The 27,299-nt window shown below is 52.7% G+C and overlaps 4 protein-coding genes across 4 annotated transcripts in view; 1 reads left to right on the top strand and 3 right to left on the bottom strand.

The window, feature by feature from the left end:
* ACER1 (alkaline ceramidase 1) overlaps positions 1 to 1,536 on the bottom strand; it is a 57,275-nt gene extending 55,739 nt beyond the window's left edge. Inside the window, exons 1-2 of the mRNA XM_010806925.4 lie at positions 1,328 to 1,536; positions 236 to 730 (exon numbers count right to left, since the gene is read on the bottom strand). The gene's annotated coding sequence lies outside the window, so the exon portion shown is untranslated. The remainder of the gene's footprint in view (positions 1 to 235; positions 731 to 1,327) is intronic.
* Positions 1,537 to 1,558: 22 nt separating this feature from the next.
* On the top strand, positions 1,559 to 3,163 carry ALKBH7 (alkB homolog 7). Its single transcript, NM_001046402.2, has 4 exons — positions 1,559 to 1,779; positions 2,380 to 2,553; positions 2,641 to 2,765; positions 2,934 to 3,163. Exons 1-4 carry the CDS (start codon positions 1,576 to 1,578, stop codon positions 3,094 to 3,096), a joined length of 666 nt encoding a protein of 221 aa, NP_001039867.1. The 5' UTR covers positions 1,559 to 1,575; the 3' UTR covers positions 3,097 to 3,163.
* Positions 3,164 to 3,258: 95 nt separating this feature from the next.
* PSPN (persephin) lies at positions 3,259 to 7,354 on the bottom strand. Its single transcript, XM_015472062.3, has one exon. It carries the CDS (start codon positions 3,990 to 3,992, stop codon positions 3,447 to 3,449), a length of 546 nt encoding a protein of 181 aa, XP_015327548.1. The 5' UTR covers positions 3,993 to 7,354; the 3' UTR covers positions 3,259 to 3,446.
* A 90-nt stretch (positions 7,355 to 7,444) lies between these two features.
* GTF2F1 (general transcription factor IIF subunit 1) lies at positions 7,445 to 13,416 on the bottom strand. Its single transcript, NM_001015527.1, has 12 exons — positions 13,203 to 13,416; positions 13,068 to 13,114; positions 12,507 to 12,579; positions 11,098 to 11,291; positions 10,112 to 10,282; positions 9,442 to 9,626; positions 8,729 to 8,882; positions 8,462 to 8,643; positions 8,293 to 8,366; positions 8,067 to 8,205; positions 7,777 to 7,894; positions 7,445 to 7,681 (listed from the first exon to the last, which is right to left on the bottom strand). The coding sequence occupies exons 1-12, from the start codon at positions 13,212 to 13,214 to the stop codon at positions 7,477 to 7,479; spliced, it is 1,554 nt and encodes a 517-aa protein (NP_001015527.1). The 5' UTR covers positions 13,215 to 13,416; the 3' UTR covers positions 7,445 to 7,476.
* Between the last annotated feature and the right edge of the window lie 13,883 nt (positions 13,417 to 27,299).

Here is a 27,299-nt window from a genome sequence, read left to right as displayed (position 1 = left end):
ACAGAACAAACCAGTGGTTACCAGTGGGGAGAGGGAAGGAGGAGGGGCAATATAACTAGGGGATTTTTTTAAAAAAAGATTATCAGGAGAGTCTATGAAATCATGCATGTGAAACTTTTAAAAACTGTAAAGTGCTACAGAATTTAAAGAACTTACAAAAAAGGTTAATAAAGGACAAGGAATGTTTAAAAAAGAACCACAACATCATTTTCAACCAGAAAAAAATAACGCTTACCGTAGTCGAATATTCAACCGCGTCCAAATATTCAACCGCGTCCAAATTTCCCTGGTGATCACTTTTTTTTTTTTTTAATTTTTCCAATCAGGATCCAAATAAGGTGCAGGCATTGCCACTGGTTGATAAATCTGTAAGTGTCTTGTTATTGCGGTTTTCCCCTTTAATCTCTTAATGTCTCTCTCCCTCTTTTTCTTCTCTTCTCTTGAACTTAACTTGTTGGAGAAACAGGGTCGTGTGTCTTACGAACTTTCCCTCTGAATTTTGAGGATGCGATTCTGTCCTTGGTACTTCCGGTACCCGGTGTCTAAATCTAGACAAGTCTGATCCGATTCAGGTTCCGCTTTTCGGCCAATGACCTTGGAGTGAGGGTGCCTTCTAGCGGGAGATATTTTAAAACCAGTTGTCCCTGTTTCCATGACATTAGGAGCAGATGATAGTCCTTGTCTAGAATTTTCAGCCCAATAAGGACTGAAAAATGGTGACATTCCAATTCTGCCATTAAAGGAAGAGGAATTTTTGTTTATGTACTGTTTTTAAACAAAATATGTAAACAGTTTGTGGTGGTTGTGGTGGTTTAGTCACCAAGTCGTGTCCGACTCTTGGGATCCCATGGACTGTAGCCTGTCAGGCTCCTCTGTCCATGGGATTCTCCAGACAAGAATGCTGGAGGGGGTTGCCATTTCCTTCTCCAGGGGATCATCCCGACCCGGGAATCTGACCCGGGCCTCCTGCATTGCACGCAGATGATTTACCAACTGAGCTATGAAGGAAGCCCAAAACAGTTTATATACTGTTTTAAACTGGAAGCCAGCCTGTTTGTATGAGGATTGGGCGGGGGGGAGAGGGGGGGTTCGGGATGGGAGGCGCCTCGCCTTGACCTTTGACTGAAACCCCTAAGTCCACAAACCTGGTCCCACCCCATAATCACAGCCTTAATGTCACTCCCCTAACTCCTACAGTTCAGCCTGACTGGACTCTAACCTTAACTTCATAGCCTTGGCCCATTCCCTCTCTGACCCTTGACCTCTAACCCCCGGGCCGACCTAGCCTTTGACACCACCGCCCCGCCCCGCCCTCTGGAAGACGGACCTGAGGCACAACTAGTAGTCTGAGTCTCTGTGGTCTAAAGGGCCCAATAGCGCCGGAGAGGAGGCAGGTTCTGGGAAGAGCCAATAGCTTGAGAGGACGAGCCAAGTAACAACCAGTAACCTTTGAGCGAGAGGCGGGACTCTGAGGAAGACCAATTGCTGGAGGGGCTCGGTGCAGTCACAGCCAATGACCTTGGGGAGGGGGCGTGGCACTGACCCTAGCCTCTTCCAAGACCCGGCTCCGGGGCTATGGCCGGAGGTGGGCAGGTGGTACTGCGGACGCTCTCCCAGCAGGGCTGGGTGCGGGGCTCGGGCGCAGCCGTGCTGAGCCGCCTACAAGACGCGGCCGTGGTGCGGCCCGGCTTTCTGAGCACGGCCGAGGAGGAGACACTGAGCCGCGAGCTGGAACCCGAGTTGCGCCGCCGCAGATACGAATACGACCACTGGGATGCGGTGAGGCTGGTAGCGCTGGGGGCGGAGCCACAGGGCCGTGGCTTGGGACGTTAGAGGCCGGGCGGGAGTGGAGCGCTGGGGTGGGCGGGGCTGTATCTGGGGCGGGGCCTGGGTATGGGGGCGCGGTCCTGATGCTTGTGTTCTTGGGGGCTGGAAGAGCACTTTGGACGAGGCAGAACGGAAGCGTATTTGGGAGACAGGACCAAAGTTAGGGGTGGAAACGGGTGTGGAGCGAGATGAGGGAGGGTCACGAGTTGAGGGGTGGAGACAGGGGGCCCGGTGAATCAAGTTGTGAATATTGGAACCGGGCCAACGTTAGGGACGGAATGTGGGACTGAACTGGACCCTGATGGTGGGTAGAAAGGACTAAGGCCAGACCCAGTTGTGGCAGGGGTTGGGATTTGAGAAAACATCATGGGGTAGATAGGATCAAAGTTGAGAGTTGAAGGTGGGGTCAAGTGTCATGCTGGAAAAACCAGGCCTTTGCTTTGCACTTCCACCACCCTCCCCACTAATCCCTCCCCAGCCCTGGGCTATGCCTCAGTTTCCATGTTCCCCACCCCTGGAAGCTTCCAGGCTTGACCTGAGCGCTCTGGGCAGGCCATCCACGGCTTCCGAGAGACAGAGAAGTCGCGCTGGTCAGAGGCAAGCCGGGCCATCCTGCGGCGTGTGCAGGCAGCCGCCTTTGGACCTGGCCAGACCCTCCTCTCCTCAGTGCATGTGCTGGACCTAGAACCTCAGGGCTACATCAAGCCACACGTGGACAGCATCAAGGTGGGCAGAGAGCAGTGGCTTGGAGCTCCCAGCTGGGGGCGAGCTGGTCAGGCCAAAACCCACCCTCTGCCATGTCCCCTCTTCCAGTTCTGTGGATCCACCATTGCCGGCCTGTCCCTGTTGTCTCCTAGCGTCATGCGACTAGTGCACACCCAGGAGCCGGGGGAGTGGCTGGAACTCTTGCTGGAGCCGGGCTCCCTCTACATCCTTAGGTATGGGCAGCCAAGGAGCCCACACTGCACCAGTAACTCACAAGACACCCACTGAACATTTGGAACACCTTCTGTCATTCAGCCCTGACAGCAGACTCTACCCCTAGGGCTGGTCTGCCTGGAACCAGGGCCACCCTCACCAGCCACATCCTCTGTTTTCTCCTGCAGGGGCTCGGCTCGTTATGACTTCTCCCACGAGATCCTTCGGGATGAAGAGTCCTTTTTTGGGGAGCGTCGGATTCCCCGGGGCCGTCGCATCTCGGTGATTTGCCGCTCCCTCCCTGAGGGGATGGGGCCAGGGGAGCCTGGGCAGCTGCCCCCAGCCTGCTGAGCTCCTGGACCATTACCCCAAGCTGTTCAGGACACCATGTTTGTCAATAAAGTTGTGAATAATGTTGGAGAATGGACAAGCTGGCCTCCTGTTGCCAGCTGTTTGCAGGAAGGCCAGGATCTGCTTGGGAAGCCCAGGACCACACCTGTCTCCCCCCTCCTCCCCCTCCCCAGACCAGGAGCATTCCCAGCTGAACACACAGTCACAGGCTAGAGGAGCAGTTTCCTTTATTGAGCCCCTTGCTGGTGGCCCCAGCCCACCTTCCCCTCTCTTCGTCTCGGCCTCTGGGCCTCCAGTAAATAAGTCAGCTGAGCTCCTCCAGCTGTTGCAGGGCCCTGGGCTGGCCATCTTTAGCCACTGCAGCCACAGGCCGCCGCCGAGAGCTGGGGCAGCCGCTGCCAGCGGTGGTGGTCATCGAGAAAGGTCACGTCGGCATAGCGGGTGGGCCGGCAGCAGGGTCCTCCATGGGCTCGGCCCTGGCCCTGCAGTCGGGCCAGCGTCAGGCCGTGTTGGGTGCGGGCACCGCGGGGACAACTGCCGGCGCAGTAGCGGAAGATGACCGTCTCCTCCGACGTGTAGCCCAGGCCCAGCTCGGCCACGGGCAAGGACAGGCTCCACAGCTGGCACGGGCTGGTCAGGGCTCGGCGCAGGCGGGCCCCTGTGGGGACAAGGGGCAGCTGACTGCAGGCAGAGTCTGGGCATAAACGAGTTGGGGAGCATGCAGGGTTCCGGGAGTCCTTACCCAGCTGTGGCCTCTGGGTCTCTCTGTCCACCGCTGGCTCGGATGAGAGCTCTCTCTCCGCCACCAGAGCCTCCCAGGCCCCCTGGCTCCCACCAAAGTCCAAGCGGAGGATCAGGAGAAGCAGAGAGCCTAGCAAGACTCTTCCTGTGGCCATGGTGACAGGCAGGTCCTGAGGATGTGGATGCCCGGCACCCTCAATTTATCCCCCCTCTGCCCGAGCTGGGGAATTAACCTCATCACTTCCGGCTGCTGCTCGTTGCGAAGGCTCCAACATTGCACACCTCAGGCCCAGGCAGCCCCGCTCCTCTGCCCCACACCCCATCCTTCCAAGAGTTAAGGGCGCACACCCCCTCACACACTCCCCATCCAGACATTCCACAGACCCATTTCCAACACCCCCTCCACCCCCTGATTTATGAGTGCTGTGTCGGCAGCCAGGGCCGAGCTCAGGGAGGGCAACTCGGGGTCCCCACCCCACCTGCTGTCTGGAGGGAGGGTTGGGGGGCCCCATGGGTCTCCCAGTGGGGGTCCTCCCCTCTCGGGCAGGATACTGGGGCCCAGTAGCCCCCACATTGTGCACCAGGTAGAGCGGATGTGCATGCAGGGAAGAGGTGGGTGAACTGACGGGGAATCCATCATGGCTCCTGCCTGGAGGATTAAGACATCATGCCCTGCCTCCGGGTCTGGCCCAGGCAGTATCAAAACAGGAAAAGGGAGAGGCCTGGGGACTGCCAAGAGCTGGGACACCAGGTGCAGGAAACTTACCCTGCAGGGACTCCTGTCTCTGGAAGGCCAACCTGAGTCCCCTGGAACCCCAGCCCAACCTGGGGTTGTAGGGCATCAGAGCAGGAGGGGAGGTTAAGCTCTGCCCTGGTTCCAGTAATCTCCCAGCCCTTCTCCATCACCCTGGGGAAGCGAGCCTCCATCCTCAGCCATGAAAGGGGGCTAACAGAGTCCCTCCCACATGAGGTCCTGAGGACAGACAGAAGACATATTTAGTGTGTGGCAGGGTGCCTAGTACCAAGCAGTTAAGAGCCTCTTAGAAGCTTCCCTGGTGGCTCAGCAAAAAATTCACCTGCAATGGAGGAGACTCAGGTCTCGATCCTTGGGTTAGGAGGATCACCTGGAGAAGGAATTGACAACCTACTCCAGTATTCTTGCCTGGAGAATCCCATGGACAGAGGAGGCTGGTGAACTATACAGTCCATGGGGTTGCAAAGAGATGGACACTACTGAGCGACTAAGCACGCACAAAATGCTTGAGGCAAAGCAAAATAAGAGCATCTTTTTTATTTTCAGTTTTAAAAAAATTTTAGGCCATGTCCTATGTTATGCAAGATCCTGAACAAGGGATCCAATTTGTGTCTCTGCATTGGGAGTACAGAGCCTTAACCACTGTACCACCAGGGAAGTCCTGAAATACAAGCAACTTGTGTAGGTTTGACACGGTGCTTGAACTCAAGGCAGGCAAGACCAGATTAAAACTCAGGTAAGACTGCTCCTAAGATTAGCAAACATCAGAGTCTGCTTACCTGTGGCTGGGGGTGTGTGTGTAATGGGCACGCCTGTTGGTAGTATAAACCAGTGGCAGTTGAACACTGGCTACAGAAACCACCAATCCCATCCCTTTGATCCAGGACTCGTGCTTCAGGAACACATCCATTTCAGGTGAGCCAAGATGTGAGCTTGGGGCTTTTCATTGCCCTTTGTATCAAGAAGTAGGAAAGGACCGCAGCACCACCCATGGGGGACTGCTTCAGTGATTTTGGTGTGCTTTTTTCTTCTCGACTGCTTGTTGAGACTACCTTCAGATGGGGGGTGTGGGTGGGAGGAATGTCACTTATACAAAGTCACCCAGAATTAAGAGAAAAAGGTGGGGTTTGAACCCCAAGTCCTGCTGAATGCAAGGCTCCTGATCTGAACCACTGGGGCACATAGACCAGTGTGGTGGGGGAGGCCTCAGGCCTCGGTCCACGTGGCAGGCAGAGCAGGGGTGAAATTGTCAGGGTAAGGGGCAGGCACTTCCTTCACAGAAGTCCTGGCAGAAGGATGGGAGGGAGGTTGGAACGAAGTGGGACATTCCTGGGAATTAGCCGGACATCTCAGGCATTCCGACTCGGCAGCCAAGGGCCTGTAGAGCTGGGTGGGGAGGTTTTCCACCTGCCGTCTCCAGCATCCTGCCACCAGCCGGATCACTCAAACGGGTTTCAACGTTGTTCCTGCTGCCAAGTTCCATTTCAGCAACGTGACTCTCCACGAACGTAAAGAACCCTCTTGCTTACATAATGCCTAGCCATACTTGATAAAATAAACACCTTACCAACTTATGAGACTCTAAGGGAAGCCCCAGAAACCCCACTGCAAAGTTGAAAAGTAGTGTCCAGATGCCAAGACCAGTAACAGGGCTTTGAGATTTTGTGGCCATTTGGGACAGAATCAAGAGCTGAGAATCTTAGAATGACACATCTGGGGCGTGTGTGCGTGCTAAATTGCTTCAGTCATTTCCGACTCTTTGTGACCCTATGGACTGTAGCCCGCCAAGCTCCTCTCTCCATGAGATTCTCTAGGCAAGAATACTGGAGTGGGTTGCCGTGTCCTCGTCCAGGGGACCTTTCTAACCCAGGGATCAAACTCGGGTCTCATGTTTCCTGCATTGGCAGGCAGGTTCTGTACCACTAGCGCCACCTAGAAACCACTTCTGGGGCACCTGGTGGGCACATGCAAAAAACCATCTGGAAGAACTTGCCTGGAACTTCCTTGGTGGTCCAGTGGCTAAGGCTCCATGCTTCCAATGCAGGGGGCCCGGGGTTCAATTCCTGGTCAGGGAACTAGATCCCACATGCTTCAGCTAAGACCCAACACAGTCAAATAAATAAAAACAAATATTATTAAAAAAAAAAAAAAAATAGAACTTGCCTGCAAAGCAGGCCAGCCAGGAGCCCCACAGACAGAGCCTGGAAGTAGGAACAAGTCCCCTGTCCCAGGTCACAAACACGATCATAAAGAGGCGTCAGAAAACAACAGGATACCCATCTGCTTCAGGTACTAGGTGAGTGACACAGAGACTGTAAGGATGTTTAAACTAACAATGGAAAAGAAGGCATCAAAAACAGAAGGGGCCATATACTCAAAACAGACCTACTGATCTGAAAAAGAAAGATACTTTGCAGAACTGAAAGACAGTGACACTAAGTACTTATGGGTTTGTGCACATGTGCTCAATCATGTCCGACTCTTTGCGACCCCATGGACTGTAGCCCCATCAGGCTCCTCTGTTCATGGGATTTCCCAGACAAGAATACTGGAGTGGGGTGCCATTGCCTCCAGGGGAACTTCCTGACCCAGGGATTGAACCTGCGTCCCCTGCACAAGCAGGCAGATTCTTCACCGCTGAGCCACCTGGGAAGCCCTACTTTTAATGCGTTCAGGTGGTGAATAAGCCACAGCTGAAGAGAGAACCAGCCAAGTGGAAGACAGAGCTGAAAGAAATCAGCCAGCAGCTCCACGGAGGAGGCTGAGGGGGTAAGGAGAGGATTAAGTTCTAAGAGGCGTCTACAGGCGGCAGGATGAGAGGCAGCAAGTGTGGGAATGAAGACCCTGAGGGTTGTGGAAAACAGAGCCTGTTTATTGGGGGAGCATCACTCCTTGAGGGAGAAATGCATCTTGTCGTTGATCATCTTGCGCTCAGGATTCAGGCGCTTCAGAATCTGAGCCAGCACATTCACTGTCTGCTCGCTGCTCAGCCCCGTCTTCTTGGTCTGGAACTTCTTCAGCAGGTCCTTGGTGGTCATGGGCTTCCGTGTCAAGTAGCGGCGCACAGCATCTTCAGTCACTTGAACGTCGCTGGAGGTGGGGAGCTGGGTGTCAGCGGGCGTCCTCTGTCCCTGAGCCCCCTGACCGCCACCCCCCACCGGCCCCTGCCATCCTCGCCAACTTACCCACTGCTGGGGGTTGACTTCCCAGACTGGGGCTGAGGAGTGGATTTCCCGGACAAGCTCTGGGGCCCGGTGTCCAGTCGCAGCCGCTTGGCTGCCGGCGTTTCGCTGGTGCGCTTCCCTGTGGGAGGTGGAGGTGGAACTGAGACCAGGTCTGGGAGGCTGGACCATGGGGTAGGGGGGTGGGGGGCAGTGCTGGGATCATATGTGCAAGGGGCTCAGAGGATGCAGAACAGGAAGACCAGGATGGGGTCAAGAGGGTGGGCGGGGTGGGATTGGTGGGTACTACTCACCCTGCTCCAGCTTGCTGGCGGCTGCGCGGAGGGTGGAAGAAGTACTGCCTGCTTCAGTGCTAGGCGTGCCTGGCCGGCTGTTACCCCGGGAACTGCCCCCTGATGGCTTCCGCTCCCTTTTGGGGGGTGTCTTCTTTTTCTGTGGAAATCGCAGCTGAGCACACATATCGGGAGAGGGCCCCCCCGTCCTCCCTGGCTGGCCCTGCCTCGGCTGGCTGGGCCTTACCGCCATGAAGAGTGCCGAGGAGGCTTCACTGTCGATGTCACTCTCCTCCGAGCTGTCGGACTCCTCGCTGCTGTCTGCAAGGGGCCAGAGGAGGGGACGTCAGGACCGGAGACCCCTGAGCCAGCCCTCGGCCCTGTCCCAGATCAGGACCTCAGAGGGGCCAACCCACCTTTCCTCCGCTTCTTCTCCTGCGGCGTGGGCGCCTTCTTCTCCTCCTCCTCCTCCTTGTCCTCCTCAGGCGGCTTTTCCTCCTCACTCTCTTCGCTGCTCTCACTCTGCTCATCCACGCCCTTGGGGCCCTCCTCCTGCTGGGTGGCCTTGGGCTTGCCTTCCAGCTCATCCTGGGAGCTGCTGTAAGACAGAGAGCGGGCAGAGGGTGAGTGAGCACGTCCGCAGGCCGGCCCAGGGTCTCACACCCGCCTCCCGCCTGCCTCACCTGGAGCCGTCGGACATGTAGTCCACCTCCTGGCCCTCAAAGTCCCCGTCATCACTGTCCTCAAAGGCCTCATCATCTGAGCCCTTCTTCTTCTTCTTCTTCCGGCCTCCCTTGCTGGGCGGTGCCTTCTTCTTGGCTTTGGGGGCTCTGCCACCTGGGGAAGGAGAGACAAGGTGAGGGGATCAGATGGGCATGCATCGTGTTGTGTGTATCTAATAATGCCTGGATTTCTCAGGGGCTGTGGTGATGCCAGGACCAGCCCCAATTCCTCCAGGAGGCAGAGAGCTGGCCCAGGGTTGTACCAATCACCCACCGCCAAGCAAGGAATCCCAATTCCACACCCCCAGCCAACCCCTTTCTCTAACTCACACTCAGGGCCACCATTCCTGCCCTAAATCACCTGGGCCAGCAAGCCACCGGGCAACCAGAGACCACCCCTTGGCCCAGAGCCTGCTGGCACGACTCAAACTGACCAGTCCTAAGGCCATTCCCATGGAAATCCCAGTCGAGGCCATGGCCGAGAGAGACCTTCCTGGGGCCTCCTAACCAACCCTGGTGCTTCCCCCAGCAGCCAAGTTCCTGGGAGGATCCAGGGGTCTGCAAGTAACCAAGCAATCCTTTCAGGGGCATTCACTTTTCTGAATCATCACACAAGACCTGAATTAATTACAACTGCCGCCCCAGCAGCCCAGGGCTGGCTCCACCCGCCTCACCCTCCTCGCCGCTGGCCTCGCTGTCATCAGACGACATCTCCAGGTCGTCCTCCAGGTCGTGGATGCGGAGCTCGCTGGCCTTCTTGCGGCTGCGCTTCTCCTTCTCCTCATCCTCCTCGTCCTGGTCCTGGTCTTTCAGTCGCCGCTGCTGCATAATGCTGAAGTGGTTCAGGACCTTGTTTCTCCTGTGGGGCGGGGGGCAGTGTTACAGCAGGGGCTGGCAGCGGGCCTGGCTCCGGGGACCCTCTGGGAGTGGGCCTCATCCACTGGTGCCTCCCTGCACTTCTACCAGGTGTGCCCCAGGGGAGAGCCACTGACACCACTTAGGTGATGAGCGGGACGACCTAACCTCACACGTGAGGACACAAGCACGTGGCAGAAAGACCCTGAGATCACACAAGGAGAGCTGGCCCTCCTTTGGTTCCTTGTCTGCCCAGAGTCCCTCAGGAGAAGGTCTCATGTGATGCTGACGCCCTAGCACTGGATCCACCTCCCCACTTCTCCAGTCCACCTCCCTGCTATCTTCCAGTCCATCTGCCCCCTGGACTGGGTGCTCCTGAACAGCGGAGAGATCTGGCTTGCTCACCGCCAAGTCCCCAGCTCCCAGCTGGGCACAACGTCGGGCGGGGGAGGGGTGCAGCCCTTTTCCAGGCGTGGCCCCATCACTCACCTCTCCCACTCCTCCTCAGCCTCTTCGGCCGTGAGCGTGCGGTGCTTGGCCAGCGGTGTGAAGTTATACCAGTTGTGGACAGGGAAGGCCTCGAAAGCCCCATCAGGGCACTGGGTGAAGATGTAGTAGGAGGTATTTTCTGTCACGCCGCCCTTCTTTATGCCCTTGAACCTGCAGGGAGTTCAAGGTCATGGTCTGTGCAGGGAAGAAGGACCAGCGCCACCCCCAGACCACACCCCCTGCATCCCTCTCTCCAGGGCCACCTGGGTTCTCCCAGCAAAATCTGAGGCTGGAAGGCTGGCCCACTGACTGCCTGAGCCTGGATTCCCACAACTGGAAAGGGGGGGCTCCCTGCCCTCGCAGAGCAGGCTTAGGGCTCCTGTGCACTATGCACGTCATGGTCCTTTCTGGAAGGACCTGTTAGATGGGCCATAAAGAGCACAGGGCTCTACTGTCAGACCCCTCTGGATTCCCCTCCGGAATCCTCCTTGAACCACTGCCAGCCCAGCCCCCTCCGGGCCTCCATCCTTCCCCTTTTCTGCCCCCCCATGTGGAGGCAGTCTTACAGAGTGCCCCTTCCCCACCTACAGCCTTCAGGCTGCCCTGGGCCCCAGCCTACCCATGGTCCAGCTGTGGCCTGGCACTCCCAGCCCTCTCAGTCCACCCACTCTGCCACTCTCATGCGCTGTGACAGTCCCTGGGGCTCGGTGTTTCACGCCTTCCTGCTCGCTGTTCAACCGGAGTGCCCTTCATTTCCCTTAATCTCTGTCCTCCCCACGGTTCCCAACCCTCAGCTCTGGGCAGTCCTTGGCTGGGTGCAGGAGGACCGCAGGCCGGGATTCCTGCATCCCTAGCACATACTCGAGCATCCCCTTGGCTCATCTTCCCCAAGAAAACCCCTTCACGGAAGGATGAGCTGTCACCCCCAGCCGTAGGACCTAGAAGTTCAGCCAAGGGCACCGGGGAGTGGCGGGAGGGGCACTTACTTGCGGCCTGATTTGCCGTTGACCCGCAGCAGCCAGGGCTGGTCCTCCGGACGGAACTCCTTGAGGACAATGCCGTACTTCTTCCTCCGCGCCTCCTCCCGGAGCTTGCGGTTGAACTCGCTGCCGGCGCCGGACTCCGGCATCTCCTCTTCTTGGTAAATTTTCTTATTGCTCAGGTCTCGTTCCAGCCGGGCCTGGGAGACGGAAGGCGACACTTCTCATCAGGGAGCCTGCTCCCCACCCAACAACACCCCTTCCTCCCCGCAGGCTGAGCGGTGGACCCTCAGAGCCAACTTCCCACTTGGCGAAAAGAGGCTCTGTGAATGTGGGCGAAGGGATCTGTCTAAAGCCCGCTGCAATGTCTGTTCTGGCAGCTTTCTGAAAGTTTGAAGTTATTTTCAAATGAAAAAATTAAAAAAAAAAAAAAAAAGACACCCCAGAGTCCAATCACTTCTAGTAAACTCTTTGCTGCAAACCCCATCACAGGCTCACCTGGTCCAGAGCCTTCACCTCTGCCCTGTTCTCCCTTCACTTGCCCTCGACCCCACAGTGGACAAATCTCTTTACAGACTGTTTGTAACCCTTTAATAGCTTCTGCTATGGATGAATGTTTGCGTGCCTCCAAAATGCATTCTTTTTGGCTGTGATCCGGGACTTCTGGAATCTTAGTTCTCCCACCAGGGATGGAACCTGGGTCCCCGAAGTGAATGGGCTAGAGTCCTAGCTGGAGTCCTAACCACTGTATCTACAGGGAATTCCCCCAAAATGCATCTAACCTAATTTCCAGTGTGATGGTATTTGGGGGCGGGGCCTCTGATAGATGATGATTAGGTTGTGAGGCTGCAGCCTATTAGGAGTGGGTAAGTGCCCTCTTTAATAAAGGATTGCAGAGTGCTGTGTCCCTCTTCTGCCAGGTGAGAACACAGTGCAAACGCACCAGCTATGAACCAGGAAGGCTGCCCTCACTAGACACCAAATCTGCTGGTGCCCTGATCTTGGAGTTCCAGCCTCCAGAACTGTGGGAAATAAATGTCTGTTGTTTATAAACCACCCAGTCTCTGGAATTCTGCTAGAGCAGCCTGCAACAACTAAAACAGCTTCTAAAGACCGCTCTGGAGTCTCCAACAACAGGGGAGTCACCTCTAGGAGGCAGCCCGCTCCTCTCTCGCCCAGATAGATCTTGACCCCAAATGCCCATCAGTGGGCACAAATTTCAGGAGAAAGCCTCCTGCAAGGCCATACATATCTTGTTCTCAGGGGTGCCCAGAGGCTCAGCCTGGGCCTTAGTTATCATTTATCTGCACATGGGGAGAGCAGAGGATACTAAGCCTCAGTTACTATCACAACCAAGCAACTATTACATCAAATCCAGGGTCATGTTTTCTCACACCCTCAGAACTCGGACTTACCTGATTCCAAGTAGTGAGGTTGACCTTATCGGCTGCATTGAAAGCCATGATATTGTATTTTTTGGTGGTATTTCTGGAATGGACAAAAAGAAGAGGCCGTGCTCAGTCAATCATTCATTAATTCAGTAAACCCTCCCAGGCTCAGTCCTTTGTGCTGGGCAATGCTGGGGACCCATGAAAAAAACCAGAGATCAGTTAGGGACAAATATTTCTGGGAACCCAAGATGGGATAATTGGGAACTCAGCCCTGGGCAGTGGGGTGGACGGGCAGGGAATGCCTCCTGAAGGAGGAAAATACTGTAACGGAATTTTGCAGGATCAAAAAGAATCCATCCAGTAGAGTCACTGTTGCCATTCCTGGCTGAGGGAGTCCTAGGCGAGGAGGTTGCGTGTTACTGTGTATTAATGTACTCATTCATTCACTCTATTAAAAAAAAAACAGTGATGCCCCAGAGGCCTCGGCTCAACCCCAGCCCTGGAAGAAGAATCAGACACTCCTGGAGGCTCGAGATTTTAATCCTTTTCTGAAGGGAGAGGGGGCTGGTAGGATCAGGGACTTACTTGGGAACTCGGACGACATACTCAGTGACATTCTGGCTGCTGGGGCCCTGAGGGGAGAGAAAGCAGGACAGTGAGTGAGAGGCTACAAGAGGCCACCACCGGGACCGCAGCCGAAGCGCCTTGCCGCACACTTACAAGGGCCGCCATGGGCGATGGGCGATTGACCCGGGTCCGGGCAGAACCTCTTTCTTTACGCCTCCCTCGGGGTGCGCGTCCCTCGGTCCCGCGGAGGCCGCCCTCAAGGTGTCGGGTCTCTGGCCTCGATCGCGGACCCTAAGCCCGGGATACAACCGATCCTGGGAAAAGCTATCGGGAGGCGGCTCTGGGTCGGCGATCAGCTTGAGACCGCCTGTGCCAAGTCTGCGCCTGCGCAGCCGCCTAAACCGGAATCGAAATCCTCCGGCAGGCCTAGTGGAAGTAACCTACTCCGAACTACAGGTAGCGCCTTCTGTATCTAGCGCTCTGGCGGCCCGCAGTATATATAGCACGAAAAACCCCATCAAGCCGATAACCTCATCACGCGGATAACCCAATCAGATGATGTTGAGACACCCCCAGTGATATTACATCTCAGGACCGCGGGGTATCTTGGGAAGGAAGGGAGGAAACCCGCCACATTCGCGGCCTGTCGGGCTATTTGCGCATGCGCTACTTTACTACGGAAGTGAATTGGAGGAGGCCGCGTTACCACAGCAACCGAGGCCTCCTTGGCAGCAGACTGCTGCGGCTCTACCTGAGCCTCTTTGGGGTTCATTTCTCCCCACAGCCCCCTAGGGTAGCCCTATCATCTCGCCAAATAATCGGGCCAGGGGCCCTTGTGACGTTGAACCGAACCAGGAGGGGTCAGGGCCTGTGTAGGGGATGGAGCGCGATCACCCCACGGGCCGTAGGCCGGTTGGGTATGTGCAAGTCCAAGCTGCCCCAAATAGGCAGGCCCCTGAAGCCCCAGAAGAAGGGATACATCGCGGGGGTGGCTGGCTGACTCGGGGGAAGGGAAGGAGGTTGTGGAGGGCGGGAAAATGCAGGTAACAACCCCCCCCCCCCCCCCCCCCCCAAGTCCAGGTGTGCACACGCCCCTTCCTCCCGGCTCCCTACCTTATAGTAACACAACTGCGCATGCTCAGGGTCAGGTCTTCAGTGATCCACTTTAGCACCTGCTGGGCTTCCCTTGTGGCTCAGCTGGTAAGAAATCCACCTGCAATGCGGGAGACCTGGGTTCGATCCTTGAGTTGGAAGATCCCCTGGAGAAGGGAAAGGCTACCCACTCCAGTATTCTGGCCTAGAGAATTCCATGGGTCACAAAGAGTCGGACACGACTGACTGACTGACTGACTGACATTCACTTTTAGCACCTACTGCGCTGGGTTCTGGGAAATCCGTGGGGAATGTAGGAAGCCAGCACTATAAACTACAGGTCTCCATAGATGTGTCTGATAGTTATGGACATTTACCTATTCCTCACTTGCTACGATTATGTCAGAAACTATGCCAAGTACTAGAAATACAGGGACAAGGAAGACAAACAGATTCTGTCCTCTTGTAGTACGTAGTCTGGCAGGGGAGACAAACAAGAACAACTAAACGGGCAAACTCATTACTGATAGTGGCCGTTGCAGGAGGAAATAGGATTCTTTTTGTGTGGTGGTGGGGAATTAGGGTTTTGAGACTGGGAACAATGGGGTGGGAGGCTCTTTAGACAGCGATTAGAGAAGACCTGAAGGGTGAGCTGCAACCTGAAGGGACTGCGGTATGGAATTCCCGCGGAGGTGGGGGCGGGGGAGGAGCAACAGGGAGGTGACGAGTACAAGGGTCTGAAAGGAGGCCATTGGGCTGAAACACAGTAAAGAAAGGGGAGGGTGGTATGGGATGAGACTGGAGGGTTGGGCAAGTCCCTGTCCGTCTCAGAGCCTCAGTTTCCTCAACCGTAAGAAGGGGTGATGCTTCAAGGAGAGGCTGCACGCAAAGGGCCTGACCTGCTTGGGTTCACACCTCATCCACATGACCTGTAGCAGTATTAATGGGTGCCGCGCCTGGATATATCACTGGGTGTGGACACACACCCCCAGATACCACCCTAGGGCAGAAATAGGTCTGCCAGCAGACATGTGTCCAGCATCACCCACTATAGCTGTGGACACAATCACCTCAGCACCAACTGACCCCTACAGGCACCAACCCCTCTCCCCCGTCCCTCTTCCTCAGGCACCACAGACATCCTCAACTCCCCCTGATCGTCTTTGTGATGGGCGGTTCAGGCTGCGGCAAAGGGACACAGTGCAAATACATGGCAACCAAGTATGGCTTCTGCCACGTGGGGCTGCTGCAGCAGGAGGCCCAATGGGGCACCCAGTGGGGCCGGAAGATCCATGACCTCATGCTGCAGGGGGATCCTGGTGCCCCTGCAGGGGACCCTGGTGCCCCAGTGAGAGCTCCCGGGCATGGCAGCAGAGGGATGAGGGGGCCCATTGGGAGGAGCTTCCCAGGAGGACCCTGTAGGAGCTGAGGGGCCTCTCGAGGGCAGGGGCCACTGGCTGCTGCTTTGTCAACCGAGCCTCTGTGTCCTCAATTGTAAAATGGGAGAGCAGCTGGACCCTCAGCAGAAGGCTGGGGTGCGGGGTGAATGACTTCTTTCCTATAAAGGGCTTGGCAGAGTGCCTGGCCCTTAAGATACACTTAGTAAACTTTATTTATTGTTGTTCTAGTCACTAAGTTGTGTCAGACTCTTTAAGACCCCATGGACTTTATCCCTTTGGCTCCTCTGCCCTTGGGATTTACTAGGCAACCCACCAGAGTGGGTTGCCATTTCCTCCTCCAGGGGATCCTCGTAACCCAGGGATCAAACCCACATTTCCTGCATTGGTAGGGGGATTCTTTACTGCTGAGCCACCTGGGAAGCCCTCAGTAAACTTAGCTAGTATTTATTCACTTTGTGACCTTTGGCCCCTTCTGCCCCCAGTTCCTCACAATAAGATGGAGGTTGTCCCAGTTTCTCATGATAGTGATGAGCAAAGGAGCCCAACAAGCCTGGCGTTGGGCAGATGCCCCCGACCCCAGCAGACAGTAGCTGAGCCACATTCTCAGAAGTGCCCCCAGAAACCCCAGCTCATCAGAGCCAACTCAGGATCCAGGGCACCCAGAAAACGTTCCCCCAAATTCACCAGAACTTGCCTAGGTGACCTCATAGGTGAGGGGACCCCCAGGCACTGAATGCAGCCGCCCCTTCCCTCCCCAGGGAGTCATCCTTGATGTGATCAGCATCTGCATGCTGTCCTGCCCAGAGAGCCAGGGCTTCCTCATTGACAGCTTCCCCCAGGAGCTGAGGCAGGCCAAGGAATTGAGCGCTTTGTGAGTGACCCCGAGAGGGCATGAAACCAGGCCTCGTCCCCACCTTGGATGGAGATGCCAGGCGAGAGGAGCTGATGACAGGGAAATGGAGTTTTGTGTTAATTAGGGGATGGTCGGAAGATGGTTGGAAGTGTCTAGACCCCCAGGTGAGCTCTTTAAGGGTGAGGACAAAGTTATTTTAACATCTTCCCACACAGTCAATCCTTTCCCTGGTGGCTCAGACAGTAAAGAATCTGCTTGCAGCAGACCTGGGTTCAATCCGTGGGGCAGGAAGATTCCCCTGGAGAAGGGAATGGCTACCCACTCCAGTATGTTTGCCTGGAGAATTCCATGGACAGAGGAGCCTAACAGGCTACAGTCCATGGGATGGCAAAGAATCAGACACGACTGAGTGACTAACACTTGCACTTTCCACACAGTCCCTGGCAACTGGGAGACAAACTATTTGCCCACTGAGTGGCAGGCGGGCTTAGCATCACCTCTGGGTCGTAAAGATGGACTGTACCTCTCCACTTGTCCATTTATTCAACCTCCTGTGCCCAAAATAATTCTTGAGGACAAGCTAAGTCCCCTGGACTTCACCAGACACATGGGACAGGGACCAGCAATATGTTCCATGCAAAATACAACAGAATTTCTGGTAGCGATAAGTGCAGTGAAGAACAGAGAACAGAATGACATCCCGGAGAGGTTGTTGATCACTCTCTAAGTCATGTCCCAGTCTTTGCGACCCAGGGATGCAGCACACCAGGCAGAAAAAGAGAAACTGTGGCAGGCTAGGGGCCTCCAGGCTTTCCTGGGACTTGCTGGGCTTGCTGAATGTGGTAGAAACGCATTCAGGTGCCAGGCGTGGGGAAGGAATCAGACAAAGGTTGCAGGGGGCTGCCCCCTGCCCCCCCTGCTCCCTCATCCTGCCCTCTGTATGCATCTCTACTGAAGCAGTTTTGTCCGGATCATTGTTATGAAGGTAAAAGGCAAATAGTGGCTCCCTCTCCAGGTCTGGGAGCTCGAAGGGCAAAGGCCGAGCTAATGAATGACTCTAGCCAGCACCTGGCCTAGGGTAGACGCCCAGTCACCCATGCCAGCTGGATGGTCTCCACAGGTGGTCGCAAAGATCAGGACAGAGGCTGCAAAACCCCCAGGGCCTCGGGTTCCACGTGATCCACTGACATGTTCAGTTTGGACTATTCAGAGTTTCACACTTTTTTTTTAAATTCGTGGCCAACCTTCAAAAATCCGGAGATGCCACATGAAAACTCCCGGCTCCTCCTGAAAAAAACGCCTGACTTGGCAACACGGGAGCCTGCTGGTCCCCATGGCAACTGCAGCCTGAAGTCCTCTGGAGCTTTTCACCAGCCCAGCACTGTTCTCCACACTGCACAGATGAACTCTGATCTTCTGGAACGTTCCAGGCACCCTGCTTTTTCACAGAGGGATCAGGGAGCTAGCCCGGGTCACACCATTCAGGCAGCCAAGGCAGGACCAGGGCTCCGGTTTTAACACATGGATGGGATATGCTCTCCCTGTTCCCCACTGGCCCCCCTACACCCACCCGCTCCCTCTTCTTTACAGAGGCCCATTTAAGATCCTGCTTGTGTGGTGGCTTCACGCTAAGAAGCACAGCACACGTGCTTTTCTCTGGTACCCGTGTGGCTCTAAGAAGTGAGAAAATGAAAATAAACAGGATCTTAGTTCCCTGACCAGAGACTGAACCCATACCCTCAGCAGTGAAAGCTCGGAGTCCTAACCAGTGGGCCACCAGGGAATTTCCAAGAGTGGATTTTCTTTCGGTTTTTTTTTGGTTTTTTTTTTTAATATTTATTTGTTTTGGCTGCACCAGGCCTTAGTTGTGGTATTCAGGATCTTTAGTTGTGGCATGTAGAACTCTGAGTTGTGGCATGTGGGATATAGTTCCCTGACCAGGGATGGAACCTGGGTCCCCTGCATAGGGAGTGCTGAGGCTTAGCCACTGGACCACCAGGGAAGTCCCAACAGTGGGTTTTCTTTACAGAGAATTTTGATCTCTGTGAGCCATCTGACCCCTGCCTTAGGGTCCATCTAGGGTCTGCGTTAAAGGGCGTCCCTGGAGCCACCCAGCTTAAACCTCCAGCCCTGATCCTGCCGGGCTTTTGAACCTGTTTCAGGCCACTCTGGCTGGTGTGAGTTGGAGCAGTGAGTCTGGCTTGAGGCTGAAGCTCCACAAGAACACGATGCCCAGGAATTCTTCCCTTTATCCTTCCTGCTTTCTCTGTGCTGTTGGGGGGACAAAGGTGCTGAAATTCACAGGAAGCCAGAGCTAGACACTGCCTCAGCGTTCCCAGAAGACCAGAATTCCTATTTTACAGACAGGAAAACTGAGGCCCAAGCAGGGAACATTCTCTGAGGTTGGCCCCTACTCTGTGGGTGGCGGTGGGCTGGCCTAGTTCACGTGCTGGCCTTGGAGCCCTTGAGACCTGGGCTGAGGTCACACTCAGCTGCTATCTCCACGTGTCCACTCTGGGTCAACACTCCCAGCCTGTTTCCTTGTCTGTGCACAGAAATACCACCAGCATCTCCTCACTGCGAGTGAGGCTGATGCAGGGAAACTGTCACGTCTGTTTCTGAGTTGACTGCAGTCACATCTGCCCCCATCCTGAGAATACAAGCTCTGGGGAACCGAGGGGTCCTTAGCCGTTTGTCTAGAACTTGGCCTGGCTCGTGGCAAGAAGCATCTGTTTGTTGTGCTGGTTGTTGCTTTTGTTGTTTTTTACTTTTTTGGCCACATCCTGTAGCATGTGGGATCTTAGTTCCCCCACAAGGGATTGAACCTGTGCCCCCTGGAGGTGGGAATGCAGAGTCTTAACCACTGGACCACGAGAGAAGTCCTCAAGCAGCGTCTGTTGAATGAGCACACAGGAAGCACTAGGTTTGAGGGCCAGTGGGCCAGACCAGACCAGACACCAGTAGCCCTGACTATCTGCATCAGGTCGAGTTGTGCAGGAGATCCATGAACAGTCTCCCCAAGATGCCCAGGGACAGAAGGTCCACTTATGGGGGCTCATGCTTCTCCCTAAGGATCACCTATACTGTGAGACCAATGATTTGGGGAAGTTCACAAAAGAATGTTTTATTATTCATTTTTTGGCCTTGAGGCATGTGGGAATCTTAGTTCCCCCAGCAGGGATCGAACCCATGCCCTCTGCATTGGAAGCACGGAGTCTTAACCACTGGACCACCAGGGAAATTCCAGAAGTAGGTTTTACAATAATGTCGTGTTTTCAAACTTTTTCCTAAGTATAGCCTCACGGAAGTTGCCGAGATGGTGGAGAGGTCCTGCCGGACCCTTCATCTGGCTCTGAGGAAGGGCCACGTCTCATGCACTGCGAGCCCAATATCAGAACTAGGCTGTCAGCCTGGTATGTATTTGTTTTCACAGTCGCCTCCATGGCAAGTGACATCCACTTTCCATTTCCCAAACTAAAAGGGAAGTGGATAGAATTCAAAGCCTTAAATAATAGCCCAGGCAGTGACACGTGGACTCGTCAGTCAATGAACATTTTTTGAAATGTATTTATTTATTTACGGCAGTGCTAGGTCTTCATTGCGGCAAGCAGGCTTTGCTCTTTGTTGCGGTACTCAGGCTTTTATTGTTTCAGAGCTCAGGTTCTAGGGCTTCAGCAGTTGCAGCTCCCAGGATTCGTTGCTCCTCCACATTTGAGATCTCCCTGCTCAGGGATGGAACTCATGCCCCCTGCATTGGCAAGCAGATTCTTTACTGTCTGAGCCACTAGGGAAGCTGGGGGACGTCCTTAATTCTTGGGGGGAAAAAAAATTTTGTTTTGCTGTGCTGGGTCTTAGTGGCAGCACGTGGGATCTTTGATCTTCCTTGCAGGAGGCGGGATTATTTTGTTGTGGCTAGAGAACTCTTAGTTGAAGCATGTGAGATCTAGTTCCCCAACCCATGCCTCCTGCACTGAGAGTGGAGTTTTAGTCACTGGACCACCGGCAAGGCCCTGTTCTTTTCTTTTTAATCCATGTGAATATTTTAGTACATATTTCCTAAAAAGTGAAGGCTTTTGTAAAATTGTATCATGCTTCCATTATCACACCTTAATATCCTCCATGTCGTGAAATAACCAATCATTATGGAAATGCCTGTGAACACCTCAAAGTTTTTTTCTTTTCACGTCTTGTCTTAACCAGGATTGACGTAAGGTTTAGCCCACTGTGATCGGTTGCTTTGTCTCGGTCCTAACTCAATATAACTGGTGTCCTTTTACGAAGAGGAGATTTACACATGGACAGAATGGCTGCCGAGGACACAGGGAGAAAACAAGCCAAGGAGAGAGGCTTCCGAAGAACTCCATCCTGCCAGAACCTCAGCCTCAGATTTCTAGTCTCCAGGACTGTGAAGAAGTGGAATTTCTTTTTTTTAAAAAATTTATTTTTGGCTGCTCTGGATCTTGGTTACTGCGAGAGTGTTTTTCTCTAGTTGTGGTGTGCAAGCTTCTCATTGTGGCGCCTTCTCTTGCTGCAGAACACTGGCTCTAGCCACTGAAGCATGCAGGCTTCAGAGTTCCCGGGCTCTAGAGAACAGGATCAATTGTTTTGCAGCATGTGGAGCTGAATTCCCTGGGATCTGAATTCAATCCCAGGGATCGAACCCTCGTCCCTTGCCTTGACAGACAGATTCTCAACCACTGGACCACCAGGGAAGTCTCTAAGAAATGGAATTTCTGTGGCTGGAGTCACCCAACTGTGGTACTTGGTGTGACAGCCCTCACAAATTTAAGATAGAGGGTCAATCAGGGGCTGCTGTAACACACCCCCGCCGGTCCCTTCTCTTACAGATTCACTCATTGCTGATTGGAATCAGTAACTTCATATTCCGAATCAATGCGAAATGTGTAACTTTCAGTCATTTGTTTCCCCCACATCAATTGGCTGACATTCTTCCCTTAAAGAAGGAACGTCCTTCCTCAGCGAGGGCTATTTGAAATATATTGGTTCCTGCCAGACGGGTGGGACACAAGCTCATCTTCTCCCTTCCAAGAGCCCATTTTCAGACTGAGGGGTTGGGGGTGTCCTAGCTGCCTCCAGTGGGGACAGTGAGGTTCATTATTTTGTCATTCTGTGTTTTGTTCTCTTGCATCCTTACCATCTCAGTTGCTGCTGCTGCTGCGTCACTTCAGTCGTGTCCGACTCTGTGCGACCCCATAGACGGCAGCCCACCAAGCTCCCCCGTCCCTGGGATTCTCCAGGCAAGAACACTGGAGTGGGTTGCCATTTCCTTCTCCAATGCGTGAAAGTGAAAAGTGAAAGTGAAGGTGCTCAGTCGTGTCCGACTCTTAGCGACCCTGTGGACTGCAGCCCACCAGGCTCCTCCGTCCATGGGATTCTCCAGGCAAGAGTATTGGAGTGGGGTGCCAGGGCCTTCTCTGGACCATCTCGGTAAAATAAGTGAATTTAAAGTATTTAAAGTGAGTCTTCTTTTTTTTTAATTTATTGGAGTCTAATTGATTTACAACATTGTGTTAGTTTCAGGGATACAGAAGCATCATTCGTTTGTATATGCACTCATTCTTTTTCAGATTCTTTTCTGACATAGATTATTACAGAATAAGTAGAGTAGAGTTCCCCTTGCTGTACTGTAGGTCCTTGTTGCTTATCTGTCTTGTATACAATACTGTGTATACGTTCATCCCAAGCTCCTGATTTATCCTTCCCCTCCTCTCCACATGTCCCCTTTGGAAACCGTAAGTTTGTTTTCAGTATCTGTAAGTCTGTTTCTGTTTTATAAATATGTTCATTTGTGCCATTTTAAAAATTAGATTTCACGTATGACTGATACCATCTGATATTTGTCTTTGACTTACTTCGCTTAGTATGATTATCTCTAGGTCCTTCTTTGTCACTGCAAGTGGCATTATTTCATTCTTTTTCCAATTTTTATTTTTTGGCCGCACTGCCTGGTATGTGTGATTTTAGTTCCCTAGCCAGGGATCAAACCCGGGTCCCCTGCATTGGGTGTGCAGAGTCTTAGCCACTGGACCACTAGGGAAGTCACTATTTCTTTTATTTTTTATGACTGAGTAATATTCCATTGTGTATATGGACCATATCTTCTGTCCATTCATTTATAAATGGATATTTAGGTTGCTTCCGTGTCTCGGTTATTGTGAATAGGGCTGCTGTGAACACGGGGGTGTATGTATCTTTGAATCATACTTTTCTCCAGATACGTGCCCAGGAATGGGATTGCTGGGTCTTACAGTAGCTGTTTTTAGGTTTTTGAGGACCTACCCACTGTTCTCCATAGTGGCCTGCACTCATTTACATTCCCACCAACAGTGTAGGAGGGTTCCCTTTTCTCTACACCCTCTCCAGCATTTATTGTCTGTGGACTCTTTGATGATGGCCATAATTGTCTTCTTTTTTGTGATTCAGTGTGTCTCATCCGGGGCCATTAGGAGTTCCCTCATGCTGCACAGTGTCCTCCAGGACACAGCTCCAGGTCACATTCACCTTCTCGCTTTCTTTCTGTGCAAGACTTCCCACCTCCCACCTTTCACATTTCTGGCCCAGCCCTGGAATCAGCCATTTCTCCTGGAGGCCCCTGGGCAGTAGTGTTCCATCTGGGGGCCAGGGGCACTCATTGCTACAGGTGCTCATCGTTTCCAGGCCTCTCCAGCAGACAGGGCCAGGAAACACATACTTTTGAGAGGAAAAAAAAAAAAAAATATATATATATATATATCTCACAAGTTCATACTGTTGTTTCCAGCTCACACTTAACATCACAGTGTTTTACATTTCTCTTTTCCCTAAAAAGTCTGCTTCCTAAAACCAGATATTCTCATTTGCATTATTAAATTAGATGCAAAATAGTTTCCAAACAAGTAGCATGCCAATGTTAACTACTGAGAATTAAACTACCATAGAAAGTTTAAGACTTCTTTGCAGCTATGGTTTTTCTTGGGCTTCCTTGGTGGCTCAGATGGTAAAGAATCTGCCTGCCAATGCAAGAGACTGGGGTTCAATCCCTGGGTCAGGAAGATTCCCTAGAGAAGGAAATGAAAACCCACTCCAGTATTCTTGACTGGGAAACCCCATGGACAGAGGAGCCTGGCAGCCTGCAGTCCCTAGAGTCACAAATAGTCGGACACAACTGAGCAACTAACACTTTCTGGTTTTCCTTATAATAGCTCTCCCTGTGGACGGACCACAAAAACACTGGGTCCCTAGCGATAATTATTTTCTCCCTGCATTTGCAGCATGACACTGACACAGGGTTCATTCACTTCAGCTTGGCTTTCAACATTTAGGGATTGCTTTTTAAAATTAAAATTTTGCATATGCAGCATACCTAACAATTTCAAAGTCACATTAAGAAAGTAGATCCACCCCTGCCCCCAACTGTGCCCTCCCCTCCCTGTAGACAACCATTTTCATGAAGTTTTAGACTGTCCTTTCTGATGTTTCTTTTTGCAAATATAATAGAGGGGTGTGTGTGTGTGTGTGTGTGTCCCTCCTCATAAAAACTAGCATTCCATATACACCAGGCTTCATTTTTCATTTAACTTTACAGTATACTCTGAGATTTTGTATCAGTGTCAAGAAGTCTTCCTCAGACTTCCCCACTGGTCCAGTGGCTAAGACTGTGCTCAGGGGCTCTGGAATGCACAATAGCTGTGGCTCAATAGTTGTGGCACATGGGCTTAGCTGCTCTGAGACATGCGGGATCTTCTTGGACCAGGGATTGAACCCATGTCCTCTGCATTGGCAGGCAGGTTCTCATCCACTGTACCATCAGGGAAGTCCCTCTTAGTGGTTTTAAATGGGCATTTCTCTTACGATTAATGAAGCTGGGCATCTTTTCTAAAGTTCTGGGCCAGTTTCATTTCTTCTTCAGTACACTCTGTATCTTTTGCTTACGTTTTCCCATCCTAGAGGACTGACTGTTGGTCTTTTCTTCTTCTTGAATTTTGGGAACTCTTTATATATTAGCTGTTTGTAATATAGGTTGCAAAATTCCTCCCCCCCACCCCGTTTGTCAATTATTTTTTGTTTTACTATGCCTTTGTTTTTTTTGGCCGTGATGCCCGACCTGTGGGATCTTAGTTCTCTGACCAGTGATGCAGCTGGGGCCCTGGCAGTGAAAGCACTGAGTCCTAACCAGTCAACTGCCAGGGTATTCCTTACTGTGACTTTACACATTTATTTGACTGTGCCTGGTTGCAGCATACAAACTCTTAGTTGTGACCTGTGGGATATCGTTCCCTGCCCAGGGATTGAACCTGGGCCCCCCTGCATTGGGAGGGTGGAGTCTTAGCCACCAGACCACCAGGGAAGTCCCAAGGGTGGGCGGTTTTATCTTACTCCCAACTTTACTCGGAAAGAAAGTTTCCATTAAATAAGATGCTGGCTTAGAATGTTTATCAATTCCTTGTGGTTTGTTTTTTTTTTTAATTAAATCAGGAATGTGTGAATTTTGTCAAATTGCTCTGTTTAAAAGGATTCTCATATGACTTTTTCTTAAGATAGTAACACAATAAATTATACTGAACCATCCTTGCTTTCCTAGAATGAATCAATCCCACTGGGCTGTGGGGGTTTTTTGTTGTTATTTTGTTTTTTAATGTGCTGACAGGTTCTATTTCGAAAGGAAATTCTGGAAGAACTAGGAGGTGGGGTTTAGGGATTGGACCAGAGATTGAACCCGTGTCCCCTGCATTGGCAAGCAGGTTCTTATCCACTATACCATCGGGGAAGTCCCTCTTAGTGATTCGAAATGGGCATTTCTGTTACAATGAATGAAGCTGGGTGGCCTTGGAGATCCTGGGAGGTCTCCCTGGAGTTAGGAGGGGACAGCGGTGAGCTGGAAACTCTTGTATTTTCCCCAGTCAAGTGCTTGCGTGAGAGGAAAGCAATGGAAAGCTGCTTAAATCCGTCTTAAAGGGAATGTGTGTGTGTGTGCTTGGTTGCTCAGTCATGTCGACTCTTTGCGACCCCAGAGACTATAGCCCAGCAGGCTCCTCTCTCTGTCCATAGGGTTCTCTAGGCAAGAATACTGGAGTGGGTTGCCATTTCCTTCTCCAGGAGATCTTCATGACCCAGGGATGGAACCCAGTTCTTCTGCATTGCAGGTGCACTGTTAACTATCTGAGCCACCAGGGAAGCCCTTTAAAAAGAATATTTCAATCCAAATACCCATCAACGAGGAACCAGTTAAGTAAATTGTGACACACATCCATACAACAGAATGGGCTTCCCTGGCATCTTGGAGTTAAAGAATCTGCCTGCAAATGCAGGAGACTCAGGTTCCATCCCTGGGTGGGGAAGATCCCCTGGAGGAGGAAATGGCAACTCATTCCAGTATTCTTGCCTGGAGAATCCCATGAACAGACGGGGCTACAGTCCATGGTGTCGCCAAAGAGTTGGACACAGTTGAGTGACTAAATGAAGCAACAATAGAACAGAATACTATCTAGTGATTAAATAATCAGTACATTCCTTGTGTGTCAAATACACAACCGTCTCCAGCTTACTAAGTGAATAAAATCAAGGGCAAATCAGTTCTTTACCATGTATATGAAAAAGCAGGGAAAATGACATCAGGACCAAATTTGCTTGGTATATGCCCAAAGGGTTCCAGAAGGAGACACAAGAAACAGATTAACTTGACTGCGTCCAGGGAGGGTGAAACTGGGTGCTTGGGGGCAGCAAGGAGACTCTTCACCCTTTCCCACTGGTCTTGTTTGGCTTATGGGCTCTGCCAACGTCCTACCTGTCCAAAACACACACACAGAGAAGAAAAACTTGGAACGACAAGAGTAAAACAGACCCAGGGAGCCTGGTTTTTTACTGGGGCAGCACCACCCTAGATCCCTGATCTCGGGGCAGGGGTGGGCACAGGAGGCCACCTCACTCAGCCTCTCCCTCACCCAGTCCCCTTTCACAGATGCCCAGGTGGGCTGGGCCCCCAACATCATCATCACATTTGCCTGTTCAATGGTGACGATGATGCAGAGAGCCCCAAGCCAGGGCCAGGCGGAACGCAGGGCAGATGACTGTGAGGCGGCCGTCCGCCAGCACCTGGAGACGTACTACACCCTATATGAACCTGTCCTGACCTTCTACCAGCGGAAGAGCCTGCTCCCAAACCTAAGTACCGTCTCCCCACCCCAATCCCAGCCCCCGCAAGGGGACCAAGTCCAGCTGAAACAGAGCAGGGGTTACACTGTTACCTGGGTCCCAGACCTTTCCGGGCCTGCCTGGGTCTCCCCAAGCACATACACTGGGGCGGTGTGTGTGTGTGTGGGGGGGGTTCCATCTCTTCCATTAGGCAGAATGGTTGCAGCTGTGTGGATTACCATAGATACTGCTGAAGGTCTGAACAGAACGACTGGCTCCAAAGCCACACTAGGTATGTTTTAGAACATGGTGGAGGTAGTTCAGTTGCTCATTCGTGTCCAACTCTTTGCAACCCCATAGACTGTAGCCCACCAGGCTCCTCGGTCCATGGGGTTCTCTAGGCAAGAATACTGGAGTGGGTTGCTATTTTCTTCTCCATGGGATGTTACAAAATTTAGGATCATGGCAACCGGTCAACCACAGCTCGGCTCCAATGCAGCCATGGGTCCTCAAGGTGTAGAAAGCAGGAATATCTTTGTTTCGGTTTGAATTTTTGGCTGTGCTGGGTCTTCATTGTGGCACATGGACTTCTCTTGTTGCAGAGCTCAGGCTGAGAGCGGACTCGGTAATTGTGGCGTGCGGGCTTAGTTGCATTATGGTTTGTAAGATCTTAGTTTCCAGACCAGGAATCGAAACTGTGTCCCCTGCATTGGAAGGTGGATTCTTAACCACTGGATCATCAGGGATGTCCCCCGAAGTAGGGATCTCTTAATT

The sequence above is a fragment of the Bos taurus genome, chromosome 7, assembly GCF_002263795.3.
Source record: "Bos taurus isolate L1 Dominette 01449 registration number 42190680 breed Hereford chromosome 7, ARS-UCD2.0, whole genome shotgun sequence".
NCBI lineage: Eukaryota > Metazoa > Chordata > Mammalia > Artiodactyla > Bovidae > Bos > Bos taurus.
Note: the sequence above shows the minus strand (reverse complement) of the source record. Positions and strands in the feature narration are given on the sequence as shown.

Coding starts and splice junctions, on each gene's coding strand:
- ALKBH7 (NM_001046402.2), top strand. CDS start 1,576: ATGGCCGGAGGTGGGCAGGTGGTACTGCGGACGCTCTCCCAGCAGGGC. Junction 2,554..2,640: donor CACACGTGGACAGCATCAAG/GTGGGCAGAGAG, acceptor CCCCTCTTCCAG/TTCTGTGGATCCACCATTGC. Junction 2,766..2,933: donor GGCTCCCTCTACATCCTTAG/GTATGGGCAGCC, acceptor TTTCTCCTGCAG/GGGCTCGGCTCGTTATGACT.
- PSPN (XM_015472062.3), bottom strand. CDS start 3,992: ATGGCCACAGGAAGAGTCTTGCTAGGCTCTCTGCTTCTCCTGATCCTC.
- GTF2F1 (NM_001015527.1), bottom strand. Junction 9,627..10,111: donor GCTGAGGAGGAGTGGGAGAG/GTGAGTGATGGG, acceptor CCCGCCCCACAG/GAGAAACAAGGTCCTGAACC. Junction 8,883..9,441: donor CGAGGCCAGCGGCGAGGAGG/GTGAGGCGGGTG, acceptor CTCCTTCCCCAG/GTGGCAGAGCCCCCAAAGCC.